The sequence below is a fragment of the Pipistrellus hanaki genome, assembly GCF_964339955.1.
Source record: "Pipistrellus hanaki genome assembly, chromosome: X".
NCBI lineage: Eukaryota > Metazoa > Chordata > Mammalia > Chiroptera > Vespertilionidae > Pipistrellus > Pipistrellus hanaki.
In genome coordinates, this window is record NC_140524.1 from 25,273,214 (window position 1) to 25,300,413 (window position 27,200).

Below are 27,200 nucleotides of genomic sequence, written 5' to 3' on the forward strand. Positions count from 1 at the left end.
ACAAAACTCTGGGGAGGGAGGGTATGTGTGGGAGGGAGGGAGGGGGGCAAAAAAAAAATCAATAAAATATATTAAAAAAAAAAAGAAACCATCAACAAAACAACAAGAAAGCCCACTGTATGGGAGAACATATTTGAAAATGTTATCACTGATAAAGGTTTAATCTCCAACATCTACAGACAGCATATACAACTTAATAAAAGGAAGATAAATGACCCAATTAAAAAATGGGCAATGGATCTAAATAGAATCTTCTCAAAAGAAGACAGAAGGAAGGCCAAGAGGCACATGAAAACATGCTCAAAGTCACTAATTGTCCGAGAGAATCAAATCAAAACAACAATGCGGTACCATCTCACACCTGTCAGAATGGCCAACATCAACAAGTCAACAAACGACAAGTGTTGGCGAGGTTGTGGAGAAAAAGGAACCCTCGTGCACTGCTGGTGGGAATGCAGACTGGTGCAACCACTGTGGAGAACAGTATGGAGCTTCCTCAAAAAACTGAAAATGGAACTTCCATTTGACCCAGTAATCCCACTCCTAGGAATATATCCCAAGAAACTAGAAACACCAATCAGAAAGGATATATGCACCCCTATGTTGATAGCAGCACAATTTACAATAGCTAGGATTTGGAAACAGCCTAGACGCCCATCAGCAGATGATTGGATCAAAAAACTATGGTACATTTACACAATGGAATATTATGCTGCCATAAAAAAGAAAGAATTCTCATCATTTGCAGCAACCTGGATGGAATTGGAGAACATCATGCTGAGTAAAATAAGCCAGTCAATGAAAGAGAAACACCACATGACCTCACTCATTTATGGATGATAAAGAACATTATAAACTGAAGAACCAAAAGATAGATATAGAGAAAGTAAAGCAACAAACAGAGTGTCAAATTACAGTGGGGAGGGTAGGGAGATCTGGGGTAGATAATAGATCAACCGAAGGACTTGTATACATGCATATAAGTACAACCATTGGACACAAAACTCTGGGGAGGGAGGGCATATATGGGAGGGTGGGGCAATGGTATATGTACAAAGATAATAATTTAATAAAAAAATAAAAAATAAAAATAAAAAAATAAATAAAATAAAAAAGAGACAAATTCAAAAAATTTCAACACTAAGCAAATAAATTTTAATTTTAACATAATTTAAACTCTAACATAAGCTATTTTTGTATTTATGCTTCACATTCAATAGACACAAATTTAACTTCTAACTCTGGAACCCAGGAACTTGTGGATTTACTAACTAAAGAGTTTTCTGTTATGCAGTAAGATCTCCATCTGCTGGAATTTTGGGTGTCCATTAATTCCACAATTCTAGAAATTAAAAATTCATTTTTGGAGGGGTAGAGAAGGGGACAGATATTATTCAATTTAATTTTGTTTAAACAAATATTGATCACTTTTGTAAGATGTGCCATGCCCTGTGCTAAGTGATGTAAAAAAACCAAGACTAGTTGAGCTAATCTCCCTGCCATCACAGAGCTGACAATCTGGAGGGAGAGAGAGGTGTGTAAATAACCACCAAACCTCAATGGAATAAGTTACAGACTTACATATTTTGTAAATTCTGAGGTTGAGACAGACTGGACGATTGAGAATAATGTGTGAAAGCACTGGGGGGAAAGTTCTTTCTTAACAAAGGATATGTCTCAAGGACCAGCTGCATTTCTGCTCCTCCTCAATCCAAAAGCTCAGGTGTGGGAAAAATGATGCAGCTGAGTACTGGGATATAATGAGGATACAGCTGCTAGATCTATACAAATTCTATTTGGCACTATAAATGGGGCTGGATTCTGCCAGGAAGCCAAAGACTGCCAAATCCCAATTTAAGATATTGAATTTGAAAAAAAAAAGAAAAAAAAAGAAAGGAAAACTTATAATGAAAATACATTATGACAAATAATATGGCACACATTACCTTTAAATATGATCCATAGTATTTTGTTACATATGAGCTGTCACACTGACTCAAAACAGTTATTTCTTGCTGAATGTCTTCAATTTCATCTTCAGCTTCCTCGAGGTCTATGATTTTAATAGCAACCACTTGCTGGGTACGGTTATCAATTCCTTTGAAAACTTCTCCAAAGGAGCCTTTTCCAATGCGTTCTAATTTTGTGAACAGTTCTTCTGGATCAGCTATATTATTCTAAGAGGAGGGAAAGAAAGAAAGAGAATAACACAAATGTTTTGCATCAATTCTTTTAAATGAAGGAAAATAAATCGTATAGGATATTAACACATTTTTAAAAAACATACAAATTCCCTTGACTCTTCACATGTGCTTTGTTAGAACAACAGTAACTCCAAATGGTGGACTAGTCCATATTCTACTGGATCACACACATTCATTTGGCTTCCTTTCCTTAATCCTGCTACCACAAACAATCCTATATAACAAATGTTGTCTCTGAAGTCTGCCAAAGGGCCTGACATGTTTTAGAGTAAAGCAGCTGGCTATAAATAGTTTGCACATTAATACCATGATAGCTATAGTGAAAGAACTCTTTTTTAAAATATATTTTATTGATTTTTTTACAGAGAGGAAGAGAAAGAGAGAGAGGGAGAGTTAGAAACATCGATCAGCCGAAACCGGTTTGGCTCAGCGGTAGAGCGTCGGTCTGCGGACTGAAAGGTCCCAGGTTCGATTCCGGTCAAGGGCATGTACGTTGGTTGCGGGCACATCCCCGGTAGGAGGGGTGTGCAAGAGGCAGCTGGTCGATGTTTCTCTCTCATCGACGTTTCTAGCTCTCTATCTCTCTCCCTTCCTCTCTGTGAAAAATCAATAAAATATATTTTTTTAAAAAGAAAAAAAAGAAAAGAAACATCGATCAACTGCCTCCTGCACACCCTCTACTGGGGATATGCCCGCAACCAAGGTACATGCCCTTGACCGGAATCAAACCTGAGACCTTTCAATAAGCAGGCTGACGCTCTATCCATTGAGCCAAACCGGTTTCGGCAATAGTGAGAGAACTCTTAAACTAAGCTATTAAAATGTGAATCATTAAAAATTCTAGCATTCCACCAGCAATATGTTACCTTTTAATTCTCCTTATACTTCTTCAACTTGGACAACTCAATCAGCCATCCTACTAGTACACTTCTAAACCACCATGTAAACAACACAGAACACAAAAGACTCAATCTACAAGTCTCATTTTTTCTTGTTTTTTTAAAAAAATCTTTATTGTTGAAAATATTACATAGGTCCTCCTTTCATTTTTTTCTTTACTTGAGATCTTATCCAAATGAAATGTTCTCATCAATTACTGAAATAATATTCTATGCCTTTATCATTATAATTGCTAGTACTCATCAGGAAATGGCAATATATTGAATTTTCACAACTTATCTCACACTGGGAATCCAGAGTAAGTCCACATAAAATTTGTAGTCAAGCATATGTTTTAATAAAAATATAGGCATGGTTTATATTTATAAATCACTGTCCTTTCCTGATTCAAAATCATCCTTTATCTTATCATATATAACTTTTAACTAAAATTTTATGCCCACAAGACACCTTTATGTGCCTACTTAAATTCATATCGCTTAATACTGTACATCTTTCTAATCAAGTAGAACACAAGATCTATAAACCTTCTCCAAAGGCATGTTATTAATTTATATTTAAGTGATTTATTATTCTGTACCTAAAACTTTACTTTTAGTTCCTTCAAAATATAGGAGAATATTAGCTAGTTCTGGTAGTTATCTATATTTATTTTGACAGTTGAACCCAGATCATCTGTTCATTTACAACCTTACCTAGTCATAAATTGAGGAGACAATTATAGAGTTAGCATGTTCCCTTATGTCTTCTTTTATTACACAAAGTAATCATTAAAGTTAACTTTTCTCTCTCATCAAATTCTTTGCAATATTATAACCAAATAGATTCATTATCACTCCAGTAAACTAATTTTGAGTAACTTGAAAACTTATAATTGCCTTAAAACTTTTTTCACCAACTTTTCTTTTTTCCAACCTGCTTAAATTCAGTTTGCACATGACCTGCTTATTTTATAAACTTCTGCATTTTCCTGAGTTGGATGTTTTCCATTTCTAAAAGTTGTACTTTCTATGTAGTAGTCTTTTTGATGTTGCAAGCTACTTGTTATCCTCACCCCACCTACAGAACCCACATGAAAGAAATATATCTTGAGTTTCCCATATAGACTTTTAAAACTGGTTTAGACTTTCAGTAGGTTGAAATGCCTTTTTAATGCTCACACTTTTTTATAATATGTTCCCCAACACTTCAGAACTCTCATTATCAATGTCATTGGTAGTCTCTTTCTTACAAAGACATTGTACTTCATTATGATTACTATTACATAGTAGCTAAACCAAAGGTATCTCTCTTCCAACTTTTGGTGATGGTTCTTGTCTTTCCAGTACCTTATGGCAAAAACAAAAGCTTTGTCAAACAGCTTGGTGACAGGTTCACCACCCTATTACTTCCTAAATTCAGTAAATTAGAAAAAGATTTTTAAAAAAGCTTTTTTTTTTCCTTTTTTTTTTCTTCCTCTTCATTTGCCTCTCAGCATAGCTATTATGGCTTGTCTCATTTTCGGTTCTTATAAGTGTATTTCTTGTATCACATGATCTCACTCAACTAGGGGAAATAATGAACAGCATAACTGATGAACAAAACAGACCCAGAGACAGGAAAGCATAGATCAGACTGTCAAACCTCAGAGGGAAGGTAGAGGAGGGTTGGGGGAGGGGGAGAGATCAACCAAAGGACTTGTATGTATGCATGCATATAAGTCTAACCAGTGGTCATGGACTACAGGGAGGTGGGGGCATGAATGGGGAGGGGTTTGGGATGGGAATGGGGGAATGAGGACAATTGTGTGATATTATAATCAATAAAGAAATTTAAAAAAAGGAAAAAGCTTTCAGTCTTTCTGACATAACTATATAACAAATTTAAAAATTGGATATATACCATAATTTAAAAAAAATACATAATATGTACTTTCTGATACACTGTCAACTAGGAAGTAGATTAAACTTGGTTATAGAGAACATTTTATGCTCTACAACAACAAAAAAAAATGTTGTATTAAATCCTAATCTTCCTCCCTCCCTCCCTCCTTTCCTTCCTTCCTACTTTTTAAATTAAATTTATTGGAGTGATATTGGTTAATATGATCATATAGGTTTTAGGTGTGGGTTTCTATGTTATAAAATCTGTATATTGCTCTGTGTGCCCACCACCTAAAGTCAAATCTTCTCCTGTCATCTCATATTAGGACACCTTTCTCCCCCACCCCCTTCCCTCTGCCAACCACCACTCTATTTGTGTTCATAAGTTTGTTTTATATCCCACATATGAGTGAAGTTATATGGTTCTTAGCCTTTTCTGTCTGATTTATTTCACTTAGCATAATGTTCTCAAGGTCCATCCATGTTGTTACAAATGGTAAGAATTCCTTCTTTTTTATAGCAGTGTAGTATCCATTGTGTAGATATACCACAGTTTTTAATCCACTCATCTACTGATGGGCACTTAGGCTGTTTCCAAATCTTAGCTATGGTGAACTGTGCTAATAACATAGGGGTGCATATATCCTTTCTGATTGGTGTTTCTGTTTTCTTGGGATATATTCATAGAAGTGGGATTATTGAGTCAAATGGCAGTTCCATTTTTAATTTTTTGAGGAAACTCCATACTGTTCTCCACAGTGGCTGTACCAGTCTGCATTCCCACCAGCAATGCAACAGGGTTCCTTTTTCTTCGCATCCTTGCCAGCACTTTTCCTTTGGGATTTGTGGATGATAGCCATTCTGACAGGTGTGAGATGGTACCTCATTGTTATTTTGATTTGCATCTCTCAGAAGATAAGTGACTTTGAGCACATTTTCACATGTCTCTTGGCCTTCTGTATGTCCATTTTCCAAAAGTGTCTATCTAGGCCCTTTGCCCTTTTTTTGATTGAATTGCTTATCTTCTTTTTGATAAGTTGCATGAGCTCTTTGTAAATTTTGGAGATTAATCCCTTTTTGGAGATATCATTGACAAATATGTTCTCCCATGCAGTGGGCTTTCTTGTTGTTTCTTGATTTTCCCAATCTTATTCACATCACTCTTCTTCAGAGCCTCTAAGAAAGTCAAGTCAGTTTCCTTCCCACTCAAATCAAATATTCTTTTAAGACTATTAAAATTCCCAAATCGTTCTATTGCTACTGCAAGATTGCAGTTTATTATTATATCTATATTTGTAATACCTTCTAAAAGCTGTAGTTCAGAAAGGAGCTCTAAGTTCTAAAGCAGCAAATAGGAAGAATGGCTAATTAATGTCATATTGATTTACAATGAATGGTAGCCAATTTATCACAAAAACAGGTCTGTGAAAATAAAAATCTCACAGATCCACCTCAGGACATTCACATTATTCTTTCACTGTCTTTATCTTTCCTTTGCTTGAAATTTATCTCTTTAGCTATAAGTACATTGTTACAAATTTAAGTCTGAAGCGGACGTATCATTACTATTAATAAAATAACAACGATGACAACTTTTAGTATGGAAATACTCTTAGTAAGTCCAAAAGGGAAAAACATAAGATGGTCATTTTGTTTGTCTCCTGTGTAAAGTCAGGGGCAGATGAAAGAAGACTACTTGCATACTTAAATCACAAAATCAGCAGGTGAAAGAACTTTTGAGGGTTCTCTAAGTGCCCTCCAGTCCTGACTGCACATAAGGAATCACCAATACAACTTTTTAAATGCAGATACCTAGGACTCATTCCAAAACTATTGATTCAGAATCTCTGAAATTGGACCCAGCAATCAGTATGTTTTTTAAAAGTACTCAAAAATATTTTTCATATAGTCATTTTGGCCCCAGTTTTAAGATTAGCATTTGGGAACCAGTAAGCAGGCAGATATTGAATTTATATTATTGATTATATGGAACTCATTACCACTATTTTTTCCCAGGTAAGCCTGTGGCTCTCTTCTCACTTGGACTGTTTAAGAAAACAACTTGGAAATTAAAATAAAACCAAGAACACCTTAATATTTATATATATATGTACCTATGTTTCAAAAATTAGGTCTTCAATACTTTTATATGGACACATCTCTAACAATAAAATTACCCGAAAATAAAACAAGAAACAATATTTACCAAAATATACACAATGTGTTCTCTACATTTTGTGTATGTATTCTTGAACTTAAAAACAAATTGATTTCAGAGAGAAAGGGAGAGGAAGAGAGAGAAAGCAACATCAATGACGAGAGAGAATCATTGGTTGGCTGCCTCCTGCATGCACCCTAGTGGGGATGGAGCCCACAAACCGGGCATGTGCTCTTGACTGGAATCAAACCCAGGACCCTTCAATTCACAGACTGGCCCTCTATCTACTGAGCCAAACCAGCGAGGACTCTTGAACTTTTTTTTTTTTTTTTTTTAACTCAGCATAATAGCTTAAGATTTAATGAATGATAGTTTTGAGGTAACAGTCAACATTGACAAAGAATAAAAGTTTAGTTTTAGTTAGCTAGTAGAAAATGGGTAAAAACTGTGGAGGGCAATGTAGGGGAGAAAAAAACAAAAAGGTCTCTTCAACCTTCGTAGAGTCCCTGGTTGGATCTGAACATTAAACTGATAGACAGATGAACATAAGAAAATTATATAAATCTATTTAACATAAGTTTTACGTGACACCAGAGCCTCCATAAGGAAATAAAGAAATGGTTAACCTGTGTATTTTTGTTAGGTTTGATGAAGAATTGGAAAGTTGTAGAAAGATGTGAGCTAAGTGTCATAAACTGAAGGAAACTTAGCAAGGCCTATTTGTTCAGATTCTTCCTGGTGTCCCCTGTCTTAGGAGATACAGATGCTTCTTTTCTCCTGGAATAGGGAGAGTCCCCCTCACAGAGGGTCTTAAGACCAGTTTCAGGAAGTAGAGCAGGGAGGTATGTGGGGAGGATGGTGTGGGAGAATAAGTAAAGTAACCTTTCTTCTTCTGTCATTTTCTCAAACTCCTTCAGTTTAAAATATCCAATATGCCATGGTGCCATACTTTGAGGTAGCCTGTCTTGAACCCCATCAGTAGGCATTAAGAACAGATGATCAGGAGAAACAAGAAAACGTAGACAGAGTTAGAATTCTCCCTAGTGTTCTAAGCAGAATGGAGACCCAGAGAGCCAAAGGATGGCAAGAACAAAATGTAACAAATCTAGTTTCTTTGAATCTGAGGTAGCTCAGCCAGACTTTTAGTCTGGAGTTGATAGTGAAAACATAATAAATTTAGGGAAGAGGGATAGATTTCTCAGATAATTTTATCAGAAAGGGTTGACCTCAGGTGTTCCAAAAGAACCTTGAAGAACTATAAACCAAGCTGAGCAAAGTTGACCTCAAACTACATTTTCCTATATCTTTCCTACCTTGATAAAACCTATTCTATGAATGCTCTTAGCTATAAGATACTGTTTGCATTTTTACCAAGACTGATTACATGTAAAGGCCTATCACTGATGAGGAGGGATATACAGAAATAATGAGCAAAAAAAAATGTGCTAATGACATCAAAGCTTAGAAAGGAAGACCTCTTATCCATTCTAGTTCTCAAGAGGTAACAACAGGGGTGACCTGCAATGAATTCAGGATGCCCTGACAATCACGGAGATTGTCTAACCTTCAATTCTTAACGATAGCTTTTCTGGGTAGAATAATCTTGGATGTAGGTTCTTGCTATTCATCACTTTGAATATTTCCTGCCACTCCTGTCTGGCCTGCATAGTTTCCGTTGAGAAATCAGCTGACAATCATATAGGTGCTCCCTTGTAGGTAATTAACTGGTTTTCCCTTGTTGCTTTTAATATTCTCTCTTTGTCTTTTGTCCTTGGCATTTTATTTTATTTTTATTTTTTAAACATTTTTTTAATTTTTAATTTTTTTAACCTTTTTTAAATTAAATTATTATCTGTGTACATATTTTAACATTGCCCCCCCATACATACCCTCCCTCCCCAGAGTTTTGTGTCCATTGGTTGTACTTATATGCATGTATATGAGTCCTTCGGTTGATCTATTATCTCCCCCAGATCTCCCTACCCTCCCTGCTGTAATTTGACAGTCTGCTTGTTGCTTTACTGTCTCTATATCTATCTTTTGGTTCATCAGTTTATAATGTTCTTTATTATCCATAAATGAGTGAGGTCATGTCCTTGGCATTTTAATTATGATGTGTGTTGGTGTGATCCTCTTTGGATTCCTTTTGTTTGGGGTTCTCTGCGCTTCCTGGACTTGTAAGTCTTTTTCTTTCACCAGGTAGGAGAAGTTTCAGTCATTATTTCTTCAAATATGTTTTCAGTATCTTGCTCTCTTTCTTCTACTAGCACCCGCATAATTCTGATGTTGGCATGCTTGAAGTTGTCCCAAAGGCCTCTTACACTATCTTCAACTTTTTGGATTTTTTTTCGTTTTGCTTTTGTTGAGTGTTTTTTTTTTGTTGTTGTTGTTGTTGTTTTTAATATATTTTATTGATTTTTCAGAGAGGAAGAGAGAGGTACAGATAGTTAGAAACATCAATGAGAGAGAATCATCAATCAGCTGCCTCTTGCACATCCCCTACTGGGGATGTGCCCGAAACCAAGGTACATGCCCTTGACCGGAATCGAACTTGGGACCTTTCAGGCCCCAAGCCGACGCTCTATCCACTGAGCCAAACCGGTTTCAGCTGTTGAGTGGTTTTTTTTTTGTTTGTTTTTTTTTTAGTGTTTTTTTTACTTCTTTGAATTTCAAATCTTTGACTTCATTCTTGCGATCCTTTAGTCTGCTGTTGGGTCTCTGTATAATATATTTTTTTAAATTTCAGTCAGTGTATGTTTAATTTGGTCCTTTTTGGTCCTTTTTCATATCCTCAAGGGTCTGGCTAAATTGATAGGCCTTTTCTAGAAAATTCTATAAAAACCTTATAACTGTGGTTTTGAATTCTATATCCAGATGTTTGTTTTCCTCCATTTCTTTTGTTTGTGATGTGTTTCCTTGTCTCCTCATTTTCACTGCTTCCCTGAGTTGGTAAGGTAGCTTTGTCAGCCTCCCAGTCACCTGAGGTGGACACTCTTGGTGCACCCCTTTGTTGTCTGTGTGTAAAGCCTTGCTGTAGTTAAGTCTTGATTGTTGTTGATATCACTGGGAGGAATTGACATCCAGGCCAATTGGCTATCTGTATCAGCTATGTCTACATTAGGAGACCTGTGCTGGAGACAGCCTTATAGGACCAGACTTGCAAAATTGCAAAAGCCTCTGTCCTCAGCTTGGATGGGGTGGAGTCTCAGGGCTAAGCAGACAGTCTATGCTTCCCGTCAGCCCTGCCCTTGTACACATGCCTCCAGACCTCTGCCTTCCATGGCTCCCCTGAGTTTCTGCCTGACAGTCCAGATTCCCCCAGGCTCGCCTGGAACTGAAGTACAGTGCAGTAGAAACTGGGGTTCCATGCAGTCATGAGCTTCCAACTCCCTTCTGCTAGGGAGAGCTAGTAGCAACCTCACTAGTCAATCTTCTCTTTGTGCACTCACTCGCACTCACCTCCAGACTCCTGCCTACCGTGGCTTACTGGAGTCTCTGTGTGCCTTTCTCTCTACCTGACAGTCCCGACTCCTCCTGTATGAGCCTGGGTCCATGGGGTTTCACCTGGAACTGGGGTTCAGTGCAGTTGGAACTGGGGTTCAGTGCAGTCAGGGGCTTCCTTCCCTCTCCCACCAGAGAGAGCCAGCCAGGCACTCAACTGCCCTTCCTCCCTGCGCATGTGTCTCCATACTTCAGTCCTTTGCAGCTCCTCTGATTCTCCGGTGCTTTCCTCTCTCCTTCTAGTTGTAGAATTTCTACACATCCAGCTTCAGCTTTTCTGTGGTTCTGTATTATGTCTATTCTTTTAGTTGTAGTTTTGAAATTGTTGTGTGAGGCAGCTGTTTAGGTGTTTACCTATGCTGCCATCTTGGTTTTTCTTCAGATAAGATTTTAAGATTGTTCATTTGCCCCATGAACGTTGCCTTATAAGTCTGCTGAGTGCTTCCTAATCAAGATACTGCCAGAAAATATAGGTTAAAATCAACAGACATATACCTTTCAGTACTGCTTGTATTCAAGATTTCAGGATAATAACTTTTAAAAGTATTTTATATAATCCAAGCACAACTGAGTTTCCCCTGGATAGAACTATAACAATCACAGGCTTTTAGAGTTAGAAGGAAATTTAGGTCATTTGATCCAATTCCTTATCACCACCACCAACAAATAGCATTTACCTATTGTGTACCTGCTGTGTCCTAGGCTAATACTACCAACTGGAAACTATGAAATTTAAGGCTATTTATGTCAAAATGATGTTAGAAGTAGAGAAAGGTAATGGATGGAAAAATAAATCTTGGAATTAAAAGAACTATCGACTCTTTGAGATAAACAGGTAGTTAGCAAATATCTGGTACAAAATTTATTTTTATAGTGAAAAAAATAAACAAACCTGTAGCCTAGAGAGGTTATAAATTGTACAAAGTTCTAAAGTGGTTCATTAGTGGCAAAGCTCAAACTTGAACCTAGTATTCCTTACCTTTAAAAAAATCACTACAGCTTAGGTTAACTTGTAACTTAAAATATATTCTTTTTCTATAAAACCAAAATTATTTTCTATCATAAAGAAATCATACTGCTCAAATGTCTACTTAGAAATGGCCCTACATCTCAATAACTTAAAAAATTGAAAAAAAATTTGAAAAACTTAGAACAGGACTTTCATATTCTTTGAATGATATGATTACTTATAATTATTGAACCACTCTGTGATTAGTTGGTCCTTGTTTATATGCACAATTACCAAATATTTCATGTTACAGTCTTACAGAGAAGTGAGCTATATGTTATCTTGACTTTTTGTCAAGGTTACTGTACTTGGTCCATTTTTTCCTTGTCAGTAACTAGACTGGAATGGGGTAACTTTTAGAGTATAGGAGGCAAGGAAGGGGTGGTATTTTGCACCATAATTTCCATAGGATCCAATGTCCAGAAGCCAATAGCTCCAATTCCAGCTTCATCAGTGATTTACTGTAGACTTCAGTAACCCTTAACACTAAGATTTTCAGTTCTGTTCCCAAAAAAAGACCCTCAAATTGATCACATTTTCCAAGAATAAAAATATTTGTGTAACACGTTGTATATAAGCAAAGAATTATTCAAATGACCAAGTGAATACTCAGATTATTTTAATGAGAAAGATTAAAAAACTAATTACCGTATTTTTCAGACCATAAGACGCACCGGACCATAAGACGCACCAGTTTTTAGAGAAGGGAAATGAAGAAAAAAAGATTCTGAAACAAATAGTGTCCTAAAATATTTTATGTGCATTAAAACCCAACATCACAGTCATAAACACATGTAATCAACCCTGTAAAGTAAACAGCAGCATTTAGAACCATTTTAGAGCCGGGCAAGCACACAGAGACCACACAGAGCCGGGCAAGTAAAAAAACTTTTTTTTTACAGTATATGTGTAGGCTATATTTGGACCATAAGACGCAGGGACTTTTTCCCCCCACTTCTGGGGAAAAAAAGGGCGTCTTATGGTCCGAAAAATACGGTAGTTTTTCTAAACTTTTGAAAAATGTGATATTAGAAGAGTATTTCTCTACTTTGTACAACCTCATGTTCATATTATAAGTATGTGATAAAATTTTATGGATTCTTAAGAGACCTCAGTGATCCATATTTCTGAAATAAAATATGTAGTCTCACTATATTTTGCATATAATAGAATAAAACTTAAGATAAAAATTAAGTAGGTCTGTATATGTTTCAAAATTAAATATGAAGAATTTGGCTTGTAGTTAACTTTCTTTAAGTTGTCAAGTTTTTGTTGTTTTTAATTTCCATGCTCATGAGTGCTCAAAATATTTATTTAAACACAATAAAGGAAATATCTTAGTTTACTTATTTCATGGCATACTCACATTTTTACATCTCTCAAAGGTTTTTGCAATATATAATAAAGTAGCAGCCAAATTGTCTGATTTTATGTATATTCAATGATATAAATGAGGTGTAGTTACAACAGCCCTGTGCTTCTTTCTGGTAATCAGATAGTGTTTTATCAACTCACAGTTGAGTTCCTGTCTTTATTCACTCACTTAAAAAACAGTTTTGAGATGGATGAGGCAACAGCAAGGTAGCCCTGGTCTTAATGGTAAAGCATAAAGTGAAAAATCTCACACACTATTATTTTCTATTCTTAAGGCAATGGTGTAAACTTTCAGCAGTATTGTGCATAGCAACAAGAAAAATGTGTTTATAAGGCAGAAATTAAATTAAATTTATAAGTACTTTTTCATCTCTTTATTTTATTATTCCTATTTTTAAATGCACATTAGCAAAAATACTTAGAATGCAAATGTTTTCATAAAGGAAAACATCATTAAATTTATTACAAAAGGTTTTGACATGGCTGTATGAATAATACCATTTTGAGGAATTTCTCCTAATTCATTATTTTGAGTTTATTTCATCCTTATGAAAAGAATAATTGGTAATATTCATATTAAATCCTCCTCAGAATAAGAGAAGCACTTCTTCTGTCTCCTAACTTGGATTCTTCTGTTTACCCAAGCTCAGATCAGAGGGGGGGAAATGAAGTAAGTGGGACACATTCTAGGATGTGAAGAATGCATTTCTTTTTTTAATTTTTAAATTTTTTTATTTTCTATTATTAAGGTATTATATGTGTACATATCTTACTATTGCCCGCCCCCCCATACATGCTCTCAATGCCCAATGTTTTGCATCTATTGGTTATTCTTATATTTATGCGTTTAAGTCCTTTGGTTGAAGAATGCATTTCTTTATATATTTTTGAAATAGTTCAATTTATAATCCAGAAAAGAAGAATGAAACATTTCTTTGATTCTATTATCACTTCACACATACCACATTTTTCTCAAGAAAATGAAATACAGGTGGGATAAGAACTTTAACCATACAAGTCTCCACCTTAGAAATCCTCAAGCAAGAAACCACATTTTACTATGCAGCACTTTTATTAGCTCCATTTCCTAGATAGATCTTTAAATTCGTGTTATTTTAATTGAAAGTAGAAATGTCAGATTATTTTATTTAGCCATGTAAAATATCTCTGTATCTAAGACCTCTTAAAGGAAATAACTAATTTTGTCTTTTTTACTAAAACTTTAATTATATCCATGGGGAAGGGGAAGGAAACATCCCATTTTATGAATGGCTGCTCCAAGGAAGTCAATTGAAGCCAGGATTTAGGTTATACAAGGGCTAAGCTTCTATTAGTCTTCTTCTCCTTCAATTGTAAATTCATAAATAAAAAGTAGCATTCAGAAAGTAACCAGGTTTATACCTGACCATATACAGAAGCACAACATCCAACAATTAAGTGCCCAGAGGAGAAATTTCAGGGATGTCTTAACCATATATCCAATCCAAGGCTTCAGTGAGTAGCAGTTAGTCATTCAAACTTAAATGCAATGTTTTTTTTTTTTTTTACTTTTGAGCCTTTGAGTTATGCCATTTTCTCCATCGACAATAACTATCTCTCCTCCATCTCTGAAAAATTTTTCATCCTTTAAAAAAAAATTCTTTATTGATTAAGGTATCACATATTTGTCCTCATCCCCCATTCCCATCCCAAACCTCTCCTCACGCATGTCCCACCCCCTGGTGTCCATGACCTCTCTGGTTAGGCTTATATGCATGCACACAAGTCCTTTGGTTGATCTCTCCCCCTTACCCCCACCCTACTTTCCCTCTGAGGTTTGACAGTCTGATCGATGCTTTCCTGCCTCTGGGTCTGTTTTTGTTCATCAGTTTATGTTGTTCTTTATTTCCCCTAGATGAGTGAGATCATGTGATACTAGAAATACAATAAGAACTGAAAACGAGACAAGCAATAATGGTTATGCTGAGAGGCAAATGAATCAGTCTGTAGTGAGTTTCTTTCTGAGCCAACAGTTCTTTTGAGTCCCAGTTCCTTATGTGTACTTGTCAGCAATAATATTTCAGTTCTGGATGGTGGACAAATTGTGGTAATGCAGGTCCAACCCTCTCTGGTTTGGTCCTGGGCAACCTGCAGTGATGCACAGCTTCTGACTGCTAGTGTGGCCAGGCATCGTCAGCGTCTTCCATCTCTGAGATGGAAATTCTTCATCCTTATTCAAAAAACTAGCTCTCCAACTCTGAAGGGGAAGTTAATCACCAAAACAGTAAGTTGCTTCTTCTTTTGCCCTCCCACAGTTCTTTGCTTTAACTTTTATTACAGCACACATTTTATTATCCTTGCATTCTATTTCATTGCCATGAGCTTTTCATGTTTTTTCCCCCCTTTCTATTTTCTAATGAGTAAACACATTAAGGTTGGGGATCTCTTACTAAGCACCATCTACCCTGAGCACTACAGGACCCAGTATAGTGCTTTGTATACTGTGGGTCTTGGATATATGCTGGGTGTTTACCTGGAGGCCATTCTAAGATGAAATCATTGACATGAGGTTGTCCTTTAATTTAATATTTTATTTCTGACTTTTGGTGCAAGGAGATTACATTCAATAAACCAAAGGATATTAAAATAGGTATGAAATTCTAAGGCAATACCCTTTCTCATGTGTGATTGACATAATAAAAACTTTCCAAAGTGACAACTTTGAGATTTTTTTTCTTTCTACTGAAGAGCTTTTTTAATATCTCAAGAAAAAACAATGTTAAATATAATAATGTTACATGCAATAAACACCAATTATTCAAGAAAAATAATCTCAAATATAATATTACATGCAAAAGACATTATTTTAAGAAAAAAGGATTTTAAGTATAATAATATTACCAAAACTATACTAACATAGTATGATATCACAAAAGTTGCAGGAAATATTAAAAAATCTGCAAATAACAGGATTACTTCTATTATATTCTAAAATATATTTTTCCTCTGGCTTGAAGAGCTATTTCTAAGTTAAATTTATTGGAGTGACTTTGGTTAATAAAATTATATAGATTTCAAGTGTACAAATCTATAATACATTTTCTATATATGGTATGGTATGTTCACCACTCCAAGTCAAGTCTCCTTCCATTATCATTTACTCCTCCTTTAACCTCTTCTGCCTGCCTCCTTCCCCTTTTCCTCTGGCAACCATACTGTTGTCTATGAGTTTTGGGTTTTTTTTTTTTTTTGCTTAATCACTTCATCTTTTTCACTCACCCTTATCACCCCTTCCCTTTGACAGCTGCAATCTGTTCTTTATATCCGAGTCTGTTTCTATTTGGTTTGTTAGTTTATATTGTTCATTAGATTCTACATATAAGTGAAATCACTTGGTACTTGTCATTCTCTGACTGGCTTATTTCACTTAGCATAATACTAGTGTTCTCCAGCTCTTTAGTGTGCAGAGAACAACAGGTTTTGAAATAATATGGAGCTATACCCCAAAGAAAGCTGGTAGTAGCCATAAACACAAGGATGCATATCAGTGCTATATGCAAATCTGATTTTGAAAGCACATCTGCAATCACTATTAACCAGAGCCACAAGACTACTCTTTGTTCTATAGAGACCAGTATGATTTCATACGTGAATGCAAAGATTAGAGGCATCAAAGAGCCACAGTCTGTGTATCACTTTGCTTTACATTTCAATTTAGTTGGGCTAAACACATATAGAAATCCGCAATTCAATCAGGGATCAGGTTTAACCATAGCATTAATGTTAAAATTAAAGGGATTATTTCTGACTAGACAGGAAGTTACATAAATATGACTTGGGATTGATAACAAGCTCTAACTATAAAATATTAATTTGGAAAGGGGACAAGGTCATACAGTGAAAGGAAGACAAAGATTCTACTAATATATAAATTATAAAATAGGTATCCTAATTTATTCAGGCCATTATTTAATCAAATCCACATAGGGCACTTTAACATGATGGACACTGAGAGCCTGATTTTATGCTATCCATACTGGAGGATGTCATTCCAGTGCTTTCAGAAATAAATACCTTTGTAGAGAATCTAAAGCAGAGACCCCTAATAGAGAATATCGAACTATCACAGATAATGTTATGGTGAATCTTTAGCTCACTTATTAAAATGCATTGGATTGAAACAAAATTGATTTTTTTTCACTGCCTATCTTCCTTCTAGATGCAAAACTCCAATTAAAATCAATAGATTTGAAGCTTGTAAGCACAGCACTAAATTATTAACACCATGAGTTCTTTTAGAAATTTAACACTGATTGAAAAAGTGGGATTTTATATAGACTTACCTTTTCATTCTTAATGAGAAAGTGGCTGCAGTATAATTTCCCTCTTTAATCAAATCTATACTTTGAACAAATTTAATCAAATAGTATTTGCAAGAAGTTACTGAATGGAATCTTAGGACTAAGGAAAATTATCTCTTGGGATCTGCTGGCTTTAACATTCTATGATCTCAAGAAAATGATACTAATAGCATGATGTGGTCAATAGCAAACAATTTTAATCTTGACAAAGACTAATAATGGAGCAAAGAGGAGATTATAGATTATTCTAAAAGAATTGTCTCTAATATTTTCAACAATCTATTTTTCATTTTTCAAAAGTGAAAAATATTAGAGTGTCTATATGTGCATATGGGTGCAGTGCTAAAAATAATGCTTATTGTTATTTTTTAATGACTTATCTACTGCTTTAAGAGAAGCAGTGCCTTAATAAACAAAAATTAACTCAGAAACCAAGTAAAAAGGGATATGTGGGTGTGTGCATTTTATTATTAATGATGATTTTATTATTGTTATTCGTTTTCCCTTGCACAATGAGTATCAGTTCATTGGGGGGGGGGAGGTACTAAATAATGTCATATTTCCATTTTCCCAAAGAATTCAAGCTAAGAGAACTATTTTTTTTAAAAAGAAATTAATCTCCTCTCAAAGTTCACCAGCTTTTCCTGAACTGGATTTTCTCAAATTGATCTCTATCCTACTTTACACCTTATCATCAATAGCACTTGTGACTATCCTAATCCCTATTCCTAACGATACAAATTCACCAGTTTCTACTCCCACTGATCTGTGCTGATATTGCTAAAATCTATTCATGTTGCCAAAGCACAACATTTGACAACTTAAATGTTCAAATAAAGGGAGACGTGCTAATGAAATTATGAGATATCTACTAACATGAGTTGTACCTTAAAATATATATATATTTCAGAGAGGAAGGGAGAGGGAGAGAGATAGAAACATCAATGATGACAGAGTAACATTGATTGGCTGCCTCCTGCACAACCCCTACTAGGGATGAGCACAACCTGGGCATGGGCCCTTGACCAGAATTGAACCCAGGACCTTTCAGTCTGAACGCTGATGCTCTATTCACTGAGCAAAACTGGCTAGAGCAAAACTTTTAATTTTAAAATATATATATTTTATTGATATTTTACAGAGAGGAAGAGAGAGGGATAGAGAGTTAGAAACATTGATGAGAGAGAATCATCGATCAGCTGCCTCTTGCACACCCCCTACTGGGGATGTGACCGCAACCAAGGTACATGCCCTTGACTGGAATCGAACCGGGCACCTTTCAGTCTATAGGTCAACACTCTATCCACTGAGCCAAACCAGTTTCAGCAAAACTTTTAATTTTTAACAAATATAAAAAAGCTATGGTTAGGATATATTTTATTAGTTGAAATTTATAGTCCTTGCTCAGTTGGTAATCAACTTAATAAAACTGTAAGGATAATCAACATCCAGTATGAAATATAAACATAGGTATAAAATCTGAATTTTATTCCTTTAAAAATTACATATAATCTGTTTAAGAATTTTATTTTTAAAATATATTTTATTGATTTTTTAAAATATATTTTATTGACTCTCTCTCATTGATGAGAATCATCGATCAGCTGCCTCTTGCACACCCCCTACTGGGGATGTGCCTGCAACCAAGGTACATGCCCTTGTTGGGAATTGAACCTGGGACCTTTCAGTCCGTAGGCTGACACTCTATCCTCTGAGCCAAACGGGTTAGGGAAAACTTTTAATTTTTAACAAATATAAAAAAAACTATGGCTAGGATATATTTTATTAGTTGAAATTTATAGTCCTTGCTCAGTTGGTAATCAACTTAATAAAACTGTAAGGATAATCAATATCCAGTACAAAATGTGAATATAGGTACAAAATCTGATTTTTTTCCTTTAAAAATTACATATAATCTGTTTAAGAATTTTATTTTATTTTTTAAATATATTTTATTGATTTTTTACAGAGAGGAAGAGAGAGGGAGAGAGTTAGAAACATTGATGAGAGAGAATCATCGATCAGCTGCCTCTTGCACACCCCCTACTGGGGATGTGCCCGCAACCAAGGTACATGCCCTTGCCCAGAATCGAACCTGGGACCTTTCAGTCCGCAGGCCTATGCTCTATCCACTGAGCCAAACCGATTTCGGCCTGTTTAAGAATTTTAAAAGACCATAGGGTTTTAGGACTGGAAATAACCCTTATAAGATACTTGGATTTCTTTGACTGTATAATGAGTGATTTCTAGCTGCAGGTGGGATGGGCAATGACAAACAAGTAACCTCAAAATGGAGACAAATGACCAAGTTCCTTAATTAGTTCTTCAGTTGCCATAACCAAAATAAGCATTATGAGCAATTCAAAGTAATTAAAATGATTTGAGCAGTGTGCTACCCGAAAAGATCTGTGATCTACAACTAGAAATGACATACCCTATCATTCACAGCCCTGACAAGAAAGTACCATTCAGCAAACAAATCTTCACTGCCCACCCCAAAAGGACCCATAACTTTGAAAAACACAATCTTAGAACTCCCTTTGTCTTTTCTTGCCTTGGCTAATATCATTCTCTTCCTTTATCTTCTTTTTACCTAGTCTCAAAGCCAGCTCAGCTAGCCAGTGATGCCTTTTCTGCCCACTTCAGTAGTCTGGCTTGATTCAACTTTCTTAGGAATTTCTGGTCAGGCTAGTAGGGAGCTACTGAAAGCTTTCATTAGAGGAGTCTGAGAAAATAAAGTCTGTATTTCAGGCAGCTGCATCACGTCTGCATGTTGCCTTTACTCTACATAGTGACAAAGGACAGAATAGCATGATTTAAAAAAGGTATGCTGTCTGACATTTTCCAGACAAAAATACTAATAGAACTTCATGATTAACTGTACACGAAGATAAAGGAAATCAGTAGTAGCTAATTACAAATACCTGTTATCCTTTTTCTCCTTTCATAATTTCCTGATTTACCAATATACATTTTAAGGCTGATGACACCTTCCCTACTAAATCAACTAGATAAGTGGCATTTGGTAGAGCCTGATTATTTCACATTATGATCTCATAATTTTAATGAATTTTTGATTAAGTACTATTCTCTTTACTGCTGACAAGGTACCTGAGATGTTAATTGTAGGGGGAAGACACTTATTCAGCCCAGGAGGAAACAAATGTGATTATATCTGACACTTAACATTCTCTAGTCGCTTTCCTTCTCTAATAGATATGGCCTTTTAATTTAAAATAGTGATCACAGCAATCAATGCCCTCCTTTATATTCCTGCATACAATTTATCCAGTCTTATTTTCTTGCTTTAGAAACTACAAAAAAAGTTAAAATGTATCTATATACTCACACACAAATTACCACTCGTAGTTACCAATACAACTTTCCATATAATTCAACCATTAAAATTTTATGTCTAGAAAGCAAACAAAAATATATCTACCTCTTTACTATTATCTGGAGTCTCTCCTTGAATTAAGCATTACAATAATGAGACCAATATACAAGCTATTTACCAAAATAAAAAAGAAACTTTCCTACTATTTTACTGCATCCCCAATCTCGAGAAAATACTATACTAGTAAGAAGCTTCCTTTCATTAGATCAGCAATTCTCAATAGGTTCCATGCCTTAAAGACAGGGATCTGCAAACTTTTTCTCTAGAGGGCCATAGAGTAAATGTCTTGGGCTTTGTGGGCCAGTTACAGTCTGCGGTCTCTGTCACATACTCTATCACAAATGTAAAAAACTATTTTTAGCTTATAGGCTACACACAAACAGGCTGGAGGCAGGATTTGGCTACGGTTTGCTGTCTGGTGCTCTAAGGAATCCACTGTATATAATATATAAACCTCTCCAGTGCTTCTAGAATGGTCTTAGTTGTGCCCTTCTTGGGAGGATTGAGAAAAAAATTAAATCAAATCATTTTCTCTGTTTTGTGGTTAAGATGAAAATTGTGGTTGAGAAAGGGTTGCATTAAATTAACAAAGCTCAAAAAATGCTTCTGGACAAAGATGATATTATGTAAAAAATACAAGCTTTCAAAAATTTACTAGGGAGAAGTTAAAATCCAAAATTCCAGGGAACTGTCATTTTTGTCTAAAGCATAAATCAAATGTTATAGCCTCACGGCCTCTTAGTAGAAAATTAATTACACGTAATAGAAAAGTAATTACACATTTATTGCCTCAGTATAAAATTAATTACATCTAATTCAAACCTTGCTCGGAATGGATACCTGATCATTTTTATATAGAGTCACGTGTGCCTTATCTTTTGTAAATATCAGCATAGTCTAGACACCTTAGAGAAATCCTCAAGGCTTAGTTTTAGAGTTTAAGGGTTAGCTAAACAATCTTCTCACTTTACACTTGAGGAGATGTATGCAGGCATTATTTCATAGTACAGAGCAACAGAACACACTACATTCTGCATTCTAGTAGTTAGGAGAAAACAAGTTAGTGGCCTATCAGAAAAAATAACTAAATTCTCAAGCTCTTGGCCATATTAAATAATATTATTATTTCACAATAAACTGATCATCTTTTCAGTTAAAGGAGTTTTTTTTTTTTAATTATCCAAAGCCGTGCTTCATCTTTCATTCATAAACAAACATTATAACTGTCATAAAAATTACACAAAGAGTAATCAAATTAAAACACTTTTAAGTTATACAAGTTCACCCTCCCAAATAATACAGGCATGTGAATGGACAACAGAAGAGAGCTATCTCTATCTTGAAATGTGGGCAGGGGGCTGTAATCCCTGAGCAGAAAACAACGCTTGTTTTTTAAGTGTGAAGACATTTATATCTTCTAAATTGTTGAAAAGTCAAAGGCCAACAACAGAATTAATACAGTATTTAGTATCCATAAGTGTTATTAGAAAAAAGTAATTGGATAACATACCACTTAGAACTCTCTCAGCCAAGACATAAATCAAATAGTGCTAAACTGTCATTAAGCAAACTTATTTTAAAATAAATCTGAGATACTACTCAGCCTTCAAGGCTCCAAAGAACTGTTTTAATAATTTCCTGAGAGAGAATTTCAAGGCCAGAACCTACTGGAAAAGTAAAAATAATAATAAGTCCAGTCATATGGAAGAACAATTCCTTCTCTTTAACCTCCCTCCCCCAATAACAGTCTAAATTAGCCAAATATAAACAGTGATAATCGGGCATTTTTCCTTGTTAATGGAAAGTATTCCTTTTGCCTACAGAGAAAAAAAAAAGCCACCCAAAATGACTCCAAGCATCCAGAAACAATTTATTGGCCCAGTACACATGCCACCAAAACTGCACATCTTAAACAGAAAAGCAGCTGAAATCACCATTCCTGTGATATCAGCTCTTCCCCTGGTCTTTCACAAGCTTTCTCTCAACCAAATATACTCTTTATAGACATTTTCTTGCCATACCAAAGCAATTCTGTACACATAATTCTTATCACAGAAGTCATAAGCAAGAAGAAAGAAATGAATTACTATTACCTCCCCAATTTCCTTTTCTGTTAGCTTTTCCTCCTCTCTGCAGAAAGTAAAGAAATTTCCCATTCTAAAAAAATAGAATTCTCAAATCTTTAAAGCAAAAGACTACTTTTCTCCTTCCTTGGAAATACTGTCTTTCTCTTCTTCCAGAGTCCAACACCTTTTCCCTCACCAATATTTTCTGTAATCCTCTGGTATCATGAAACTCTACCTTCCCTAAGCAGGTTTACACTGCAGCCTCCAAAATGATGCCTAAACCTCACCAGATAAAAGATCCATAGCAACAGCAGGAATAGTTTTTTTCACTTGCTATTACCAGAAATCACAGTCCCAAAAGATGACCATGGAGGTGTCACTTATGTGACAACCTGGAAATTGACTCATTGTTTAACTACTCAAATCCACGTTTTCATTATGTGTGTCCTTTGGGAAGCCTGTGACACAGTAAAAAAGATCTTTCACTGACAGTCACCATTTTTTTTCATAAAGAAATAGTTGTTTTTTTTAAGAGCAGCTCTCTGGATATAAGATTTCATCACTGTAAGAGAATCTAATTCCCCATCCCTTCCATAATCTATCATCTTAGAATACACAGTATGACACACCTATGACAATATTAGCTTTAAAATAAGAGCTTAGACAATGATCACAAATTTCTGTTAACTACAAGTCATTTATGTAATACCTATATACCACTGATTATACTAACAGGTAAACTGATTTATATTTATCAAAAACAGCTCTTTTGTTGTGATGATACCCTGTAAGGCTAACTAACTGTATGGGAGAAATTAAGCAGAAAATTGAGAATCTTGAAAAAAATAATTCTACATAATGTTCAATTAAATTCTAATTCACTAAAATAGCTCAACAGTGTCATTTAATTTTATTAAAAGTAATTTCCCATTATCTGCATTCTGTATAGAGTAAGACTGATGTGAGTCCATTTTTTCAAGAACAATAATAATTTTAATATTAAAGGCAGAAAGAGCTAGCCATGATAAAAATGCAGCATGTATAAAACCCTGTTAACCCCATTACATATTTAGACTGAGGTACATATAAATATATGTATTTACATTAGAGTAAATATTCTTAAAAAGGGTAAAGAATCCTACATATTTCTATCTAATAAAATATATTTAGCAAATCCATAATTTTTACTGAGTGCATAATTTTTACTGAATTCTCATTATATAAAGACCTTCTTAAATGACATTGTCAAATTATAATTTTCTGCTTCTTGAACTTAGTGATCATCTTATCTTTTACCCATTTTTAGTACTATAATTCACTTTTCTACTTTAAAAAAAGAATTATGTCTAAAATTGGTAGAATGGATTAAAAACTCTATAAGCAAATGTTGAGCCTTATTTTCTTGAACAGATTAAAAGTGTTTTCAGACATAAAATATATTTCATGTACAATATACAGTTGACTCTTGAACAACAAGTAGTTTGAACTGGGCTGGTCCATTTATATGTATATTATTTAATAAATATACACTCTGCCCTCTGTATCCATGGAATCAACCCATGGCGGATGCAAAACAGTATTTTCCATCCACAGTTGAGAATCTTCAGATGTGAAGGACTCACTATATGCAATCTGAATGCACTGTTTGACACCATTTTATATAAGAGCCCCGAGCACCTGAGGATTTGGGTATCTGCATGGGAGGTTCTGGAAACAATCCCTCATACATACCAAGGGATGACTGAAGTTAGTTTTTTTGGGTGTCAACAGGTATACTCAGACTTTTTTAAAAAAATATATTTTATTGATTTTGTACAGAGAGGAAGGGAGAGAGATAGAAAGCTAGAAACATCGATGAGAGAGAGTCATCGATCAGCTGCCTCTTGTACACCCCCTACTGGGGATATGCCCGCAACCAAGGTACATGCCCTTGACCGGAATCGAACCCAGGTCCCTTCAGTCCCCAAGCCGACGCTCTATCCATTGAGCCAAACTGGTCTCGGTTATACTCAGACTTTTGACTGATCAGGATTCAGTTCTCCTAACTCCCATGTTGTTCAAGGGTCAACTGTACATTTTGTGTGCATATACACACACACCCATCAATTTTCTTTAACAAAAACTTAATCTACCACTCAGAATAATGGGGGGAAAAAAAGTAACCTGTAAAACAGCTACCACATAAGAAGTGAGAGGTATTAGGTAAACATATCAGAATTTTTACACCTGAACAAATTGTATTCCCTAAAGTTTCCCAGGGACTCAAGGAATTTATTCTAATGATAATTAAATATTCTTCAAAATGTAGAGGTACATTTCTGCACATGCTTTCGATCACCCTCATTTGTGGCAAACTTTGATTAGGAGGGTTAATTTTGTTTTAATGGTTGTGTGTTCATTTTAGAAATTGGAAGTGACTTAGGTCCAAGACTGATGAATGAGGTGTGTAATCAAGTTTGTTCACATTGTTAGGTGTTGGCAAACACATTAAATAGTCCCTATTTGCTTCTCTCATTTCCAGTCCTAATCCTTTGTTTTAACTAAGCTCTGAGCTCTTCTGCATGGTACTTGTTGGAAAACAGTAATTCATTAATCTGATAGGTATGGAGAATATTTTAGAGAGCTGAAGCTGGAGTCAAAAAGCTCATTTAGGAAGTGGCTTGATATTTCCTTAATGGTACAGAAGTAACTTCCTTTCACCTCCAGGAATTTACATATGTAAACATAAGTTTCCAAAGTTTTCACTGTGAATGGGTAGTTTTCACATAATAGCAGTCCAGGGTTATTAAGTCCAGGACTTGGATAGAGGAAGGGCGAGTAACAGCATGAGGAAAAGGAATTATAAATAATAAAAATTGGCAATATGTCAAAATTGGGGGAAAAAAGTCTTAAAAATATCTACATTTGGGGGCAATATTGCCATTTACTGGAATATATGATACTGGCATTTTATTTTACTGGCATTTTATTAGCCAAATTGCATTTTTATAACTCGAAGACCAAATATATTTCATGTTCTTTTTTTTAAAAAAATATATTTTATTGATTTTTTACAGAGAGGAAGGGAGAGAGATAGAGAGCTAGAAATGTCGATGAGAGAGAAACATCGACCAGCTGCCTCCTGCACACCCCCTACCGGGGATGTGCCTGCAACCAATGAACATGCCCTTGACCGGAATCGAACCCAGGACCTTTCAGTCCGCAGACCGACGCTCTACCGCTGAGCCAAACCGGTTTCGGCGAATTCATGTTCTTAATAAAACTGTTTTTCATTTGGAGATAGGAGCATTTACTAAGTGTTCAAGCCTACCTGGATCAAAGAAACAGAAGTTGATGGGTGACCGAGATTTTGGAAGTTGCAGAATTTAACACAATGTTGAGTTTGGCCTCTTAGAATGATAATTGGAAAGCATGTTATGTTACATTATTTATTTATCTATTTATTTTAGAGAGAGTGACAGGGAGGGCCAATGTTCTAGCCACTGAGAAACATGAGCTAGAGCAAAAATCATGTTATTTTAATTCCTCACAATTTCATCTATTTATTTCAGTGGTCGGCAAACTCATTAATCAACAGAGCCAAATATCAACAGTACAACGGTTGAAATTTCTTTTGAGAGCCAAAATTTTTCAACTTAAACTTCTTCTAATGCCACTTCTTCAAAATAGACTCATCCAGGCTGTGGTATTTTGTGGAAGAGCCACACTCAAGGGGCCGCATGTGGCTCGTGAGCCACAGTTTGCCGACCACCGATCTATTTCCATGCAGCACCTCCAATATCGATCTTCATTCTTGAACAAACCTGTAACTAATTACTTCTGCTGGGATTTGTGGCCAGCACTTAAAAAGTCAACATTTCTAGAAATGAACTAATTTTCTTTCAAACTCAGCCATGTCTTTGAGTCTTTACTCTCCATTCATATTTCTTCCCTTTCCATATGGAATTAGTAACCATGGTCTGTTAGTCTTCCTTCAGTGGTGCTCAGAGTGATCCTCAGACCAGCAGAACATCTGGGAACTCATAAGATATGCAAAATTCAAGACCCGACTTCAAACCTATTGAACCAGAAGTTCTAGAACTGAGGCCTGACAATCTTTGTTTTAACAAACCTTCTAGGTGGTTCTTGTGTATGCTCAGGTTTGTCCATCACTGCCCTACATCAAATCCTTATTTCTATAGCCTGAGCTATTACAATATTTGCATAGTATATATAGCCTTCCACTTCTCTAACCCAGCCTGCTGGGTTGGAAGCCTAATGCAATCTCCAAAAACAAACAAAAAACCGTATTGCTCTCATCAGTTTACTTTCTTGCTGAAAAAAAAAAAAAAAAAAAAACCTCCTTGTTGTAGACAGGATTTTAAAAACTATTTGGTATCCCAGGCCTTT

The 27,200-nt window shown here is 35.4% G+C and overlaps 1 protein-coding gene across 1 annotated transcript in view; it reads right to left on the minus strand.

Annotated features, from left to right (window-relative positions):
• STK26 (serine/threonine kinase 26) overlaps positions 1 to 27,200 on the minus strand; it is a 68,507-nt gene that overhangs the window by 28,273 nt on the left and 13,034 nt on the right. The window contains exon 3 of the mRNA XM_084870731.1: positions 1,947 to 2,177. Within this exon, the coding sequence (XP_084726857.1) occupies positions 1,947 to 2,177 (231 nt within the window). The remainder of the gene's footprint in view (positions 1 to 1,946; positions 2,178 to 27,200) is intronic.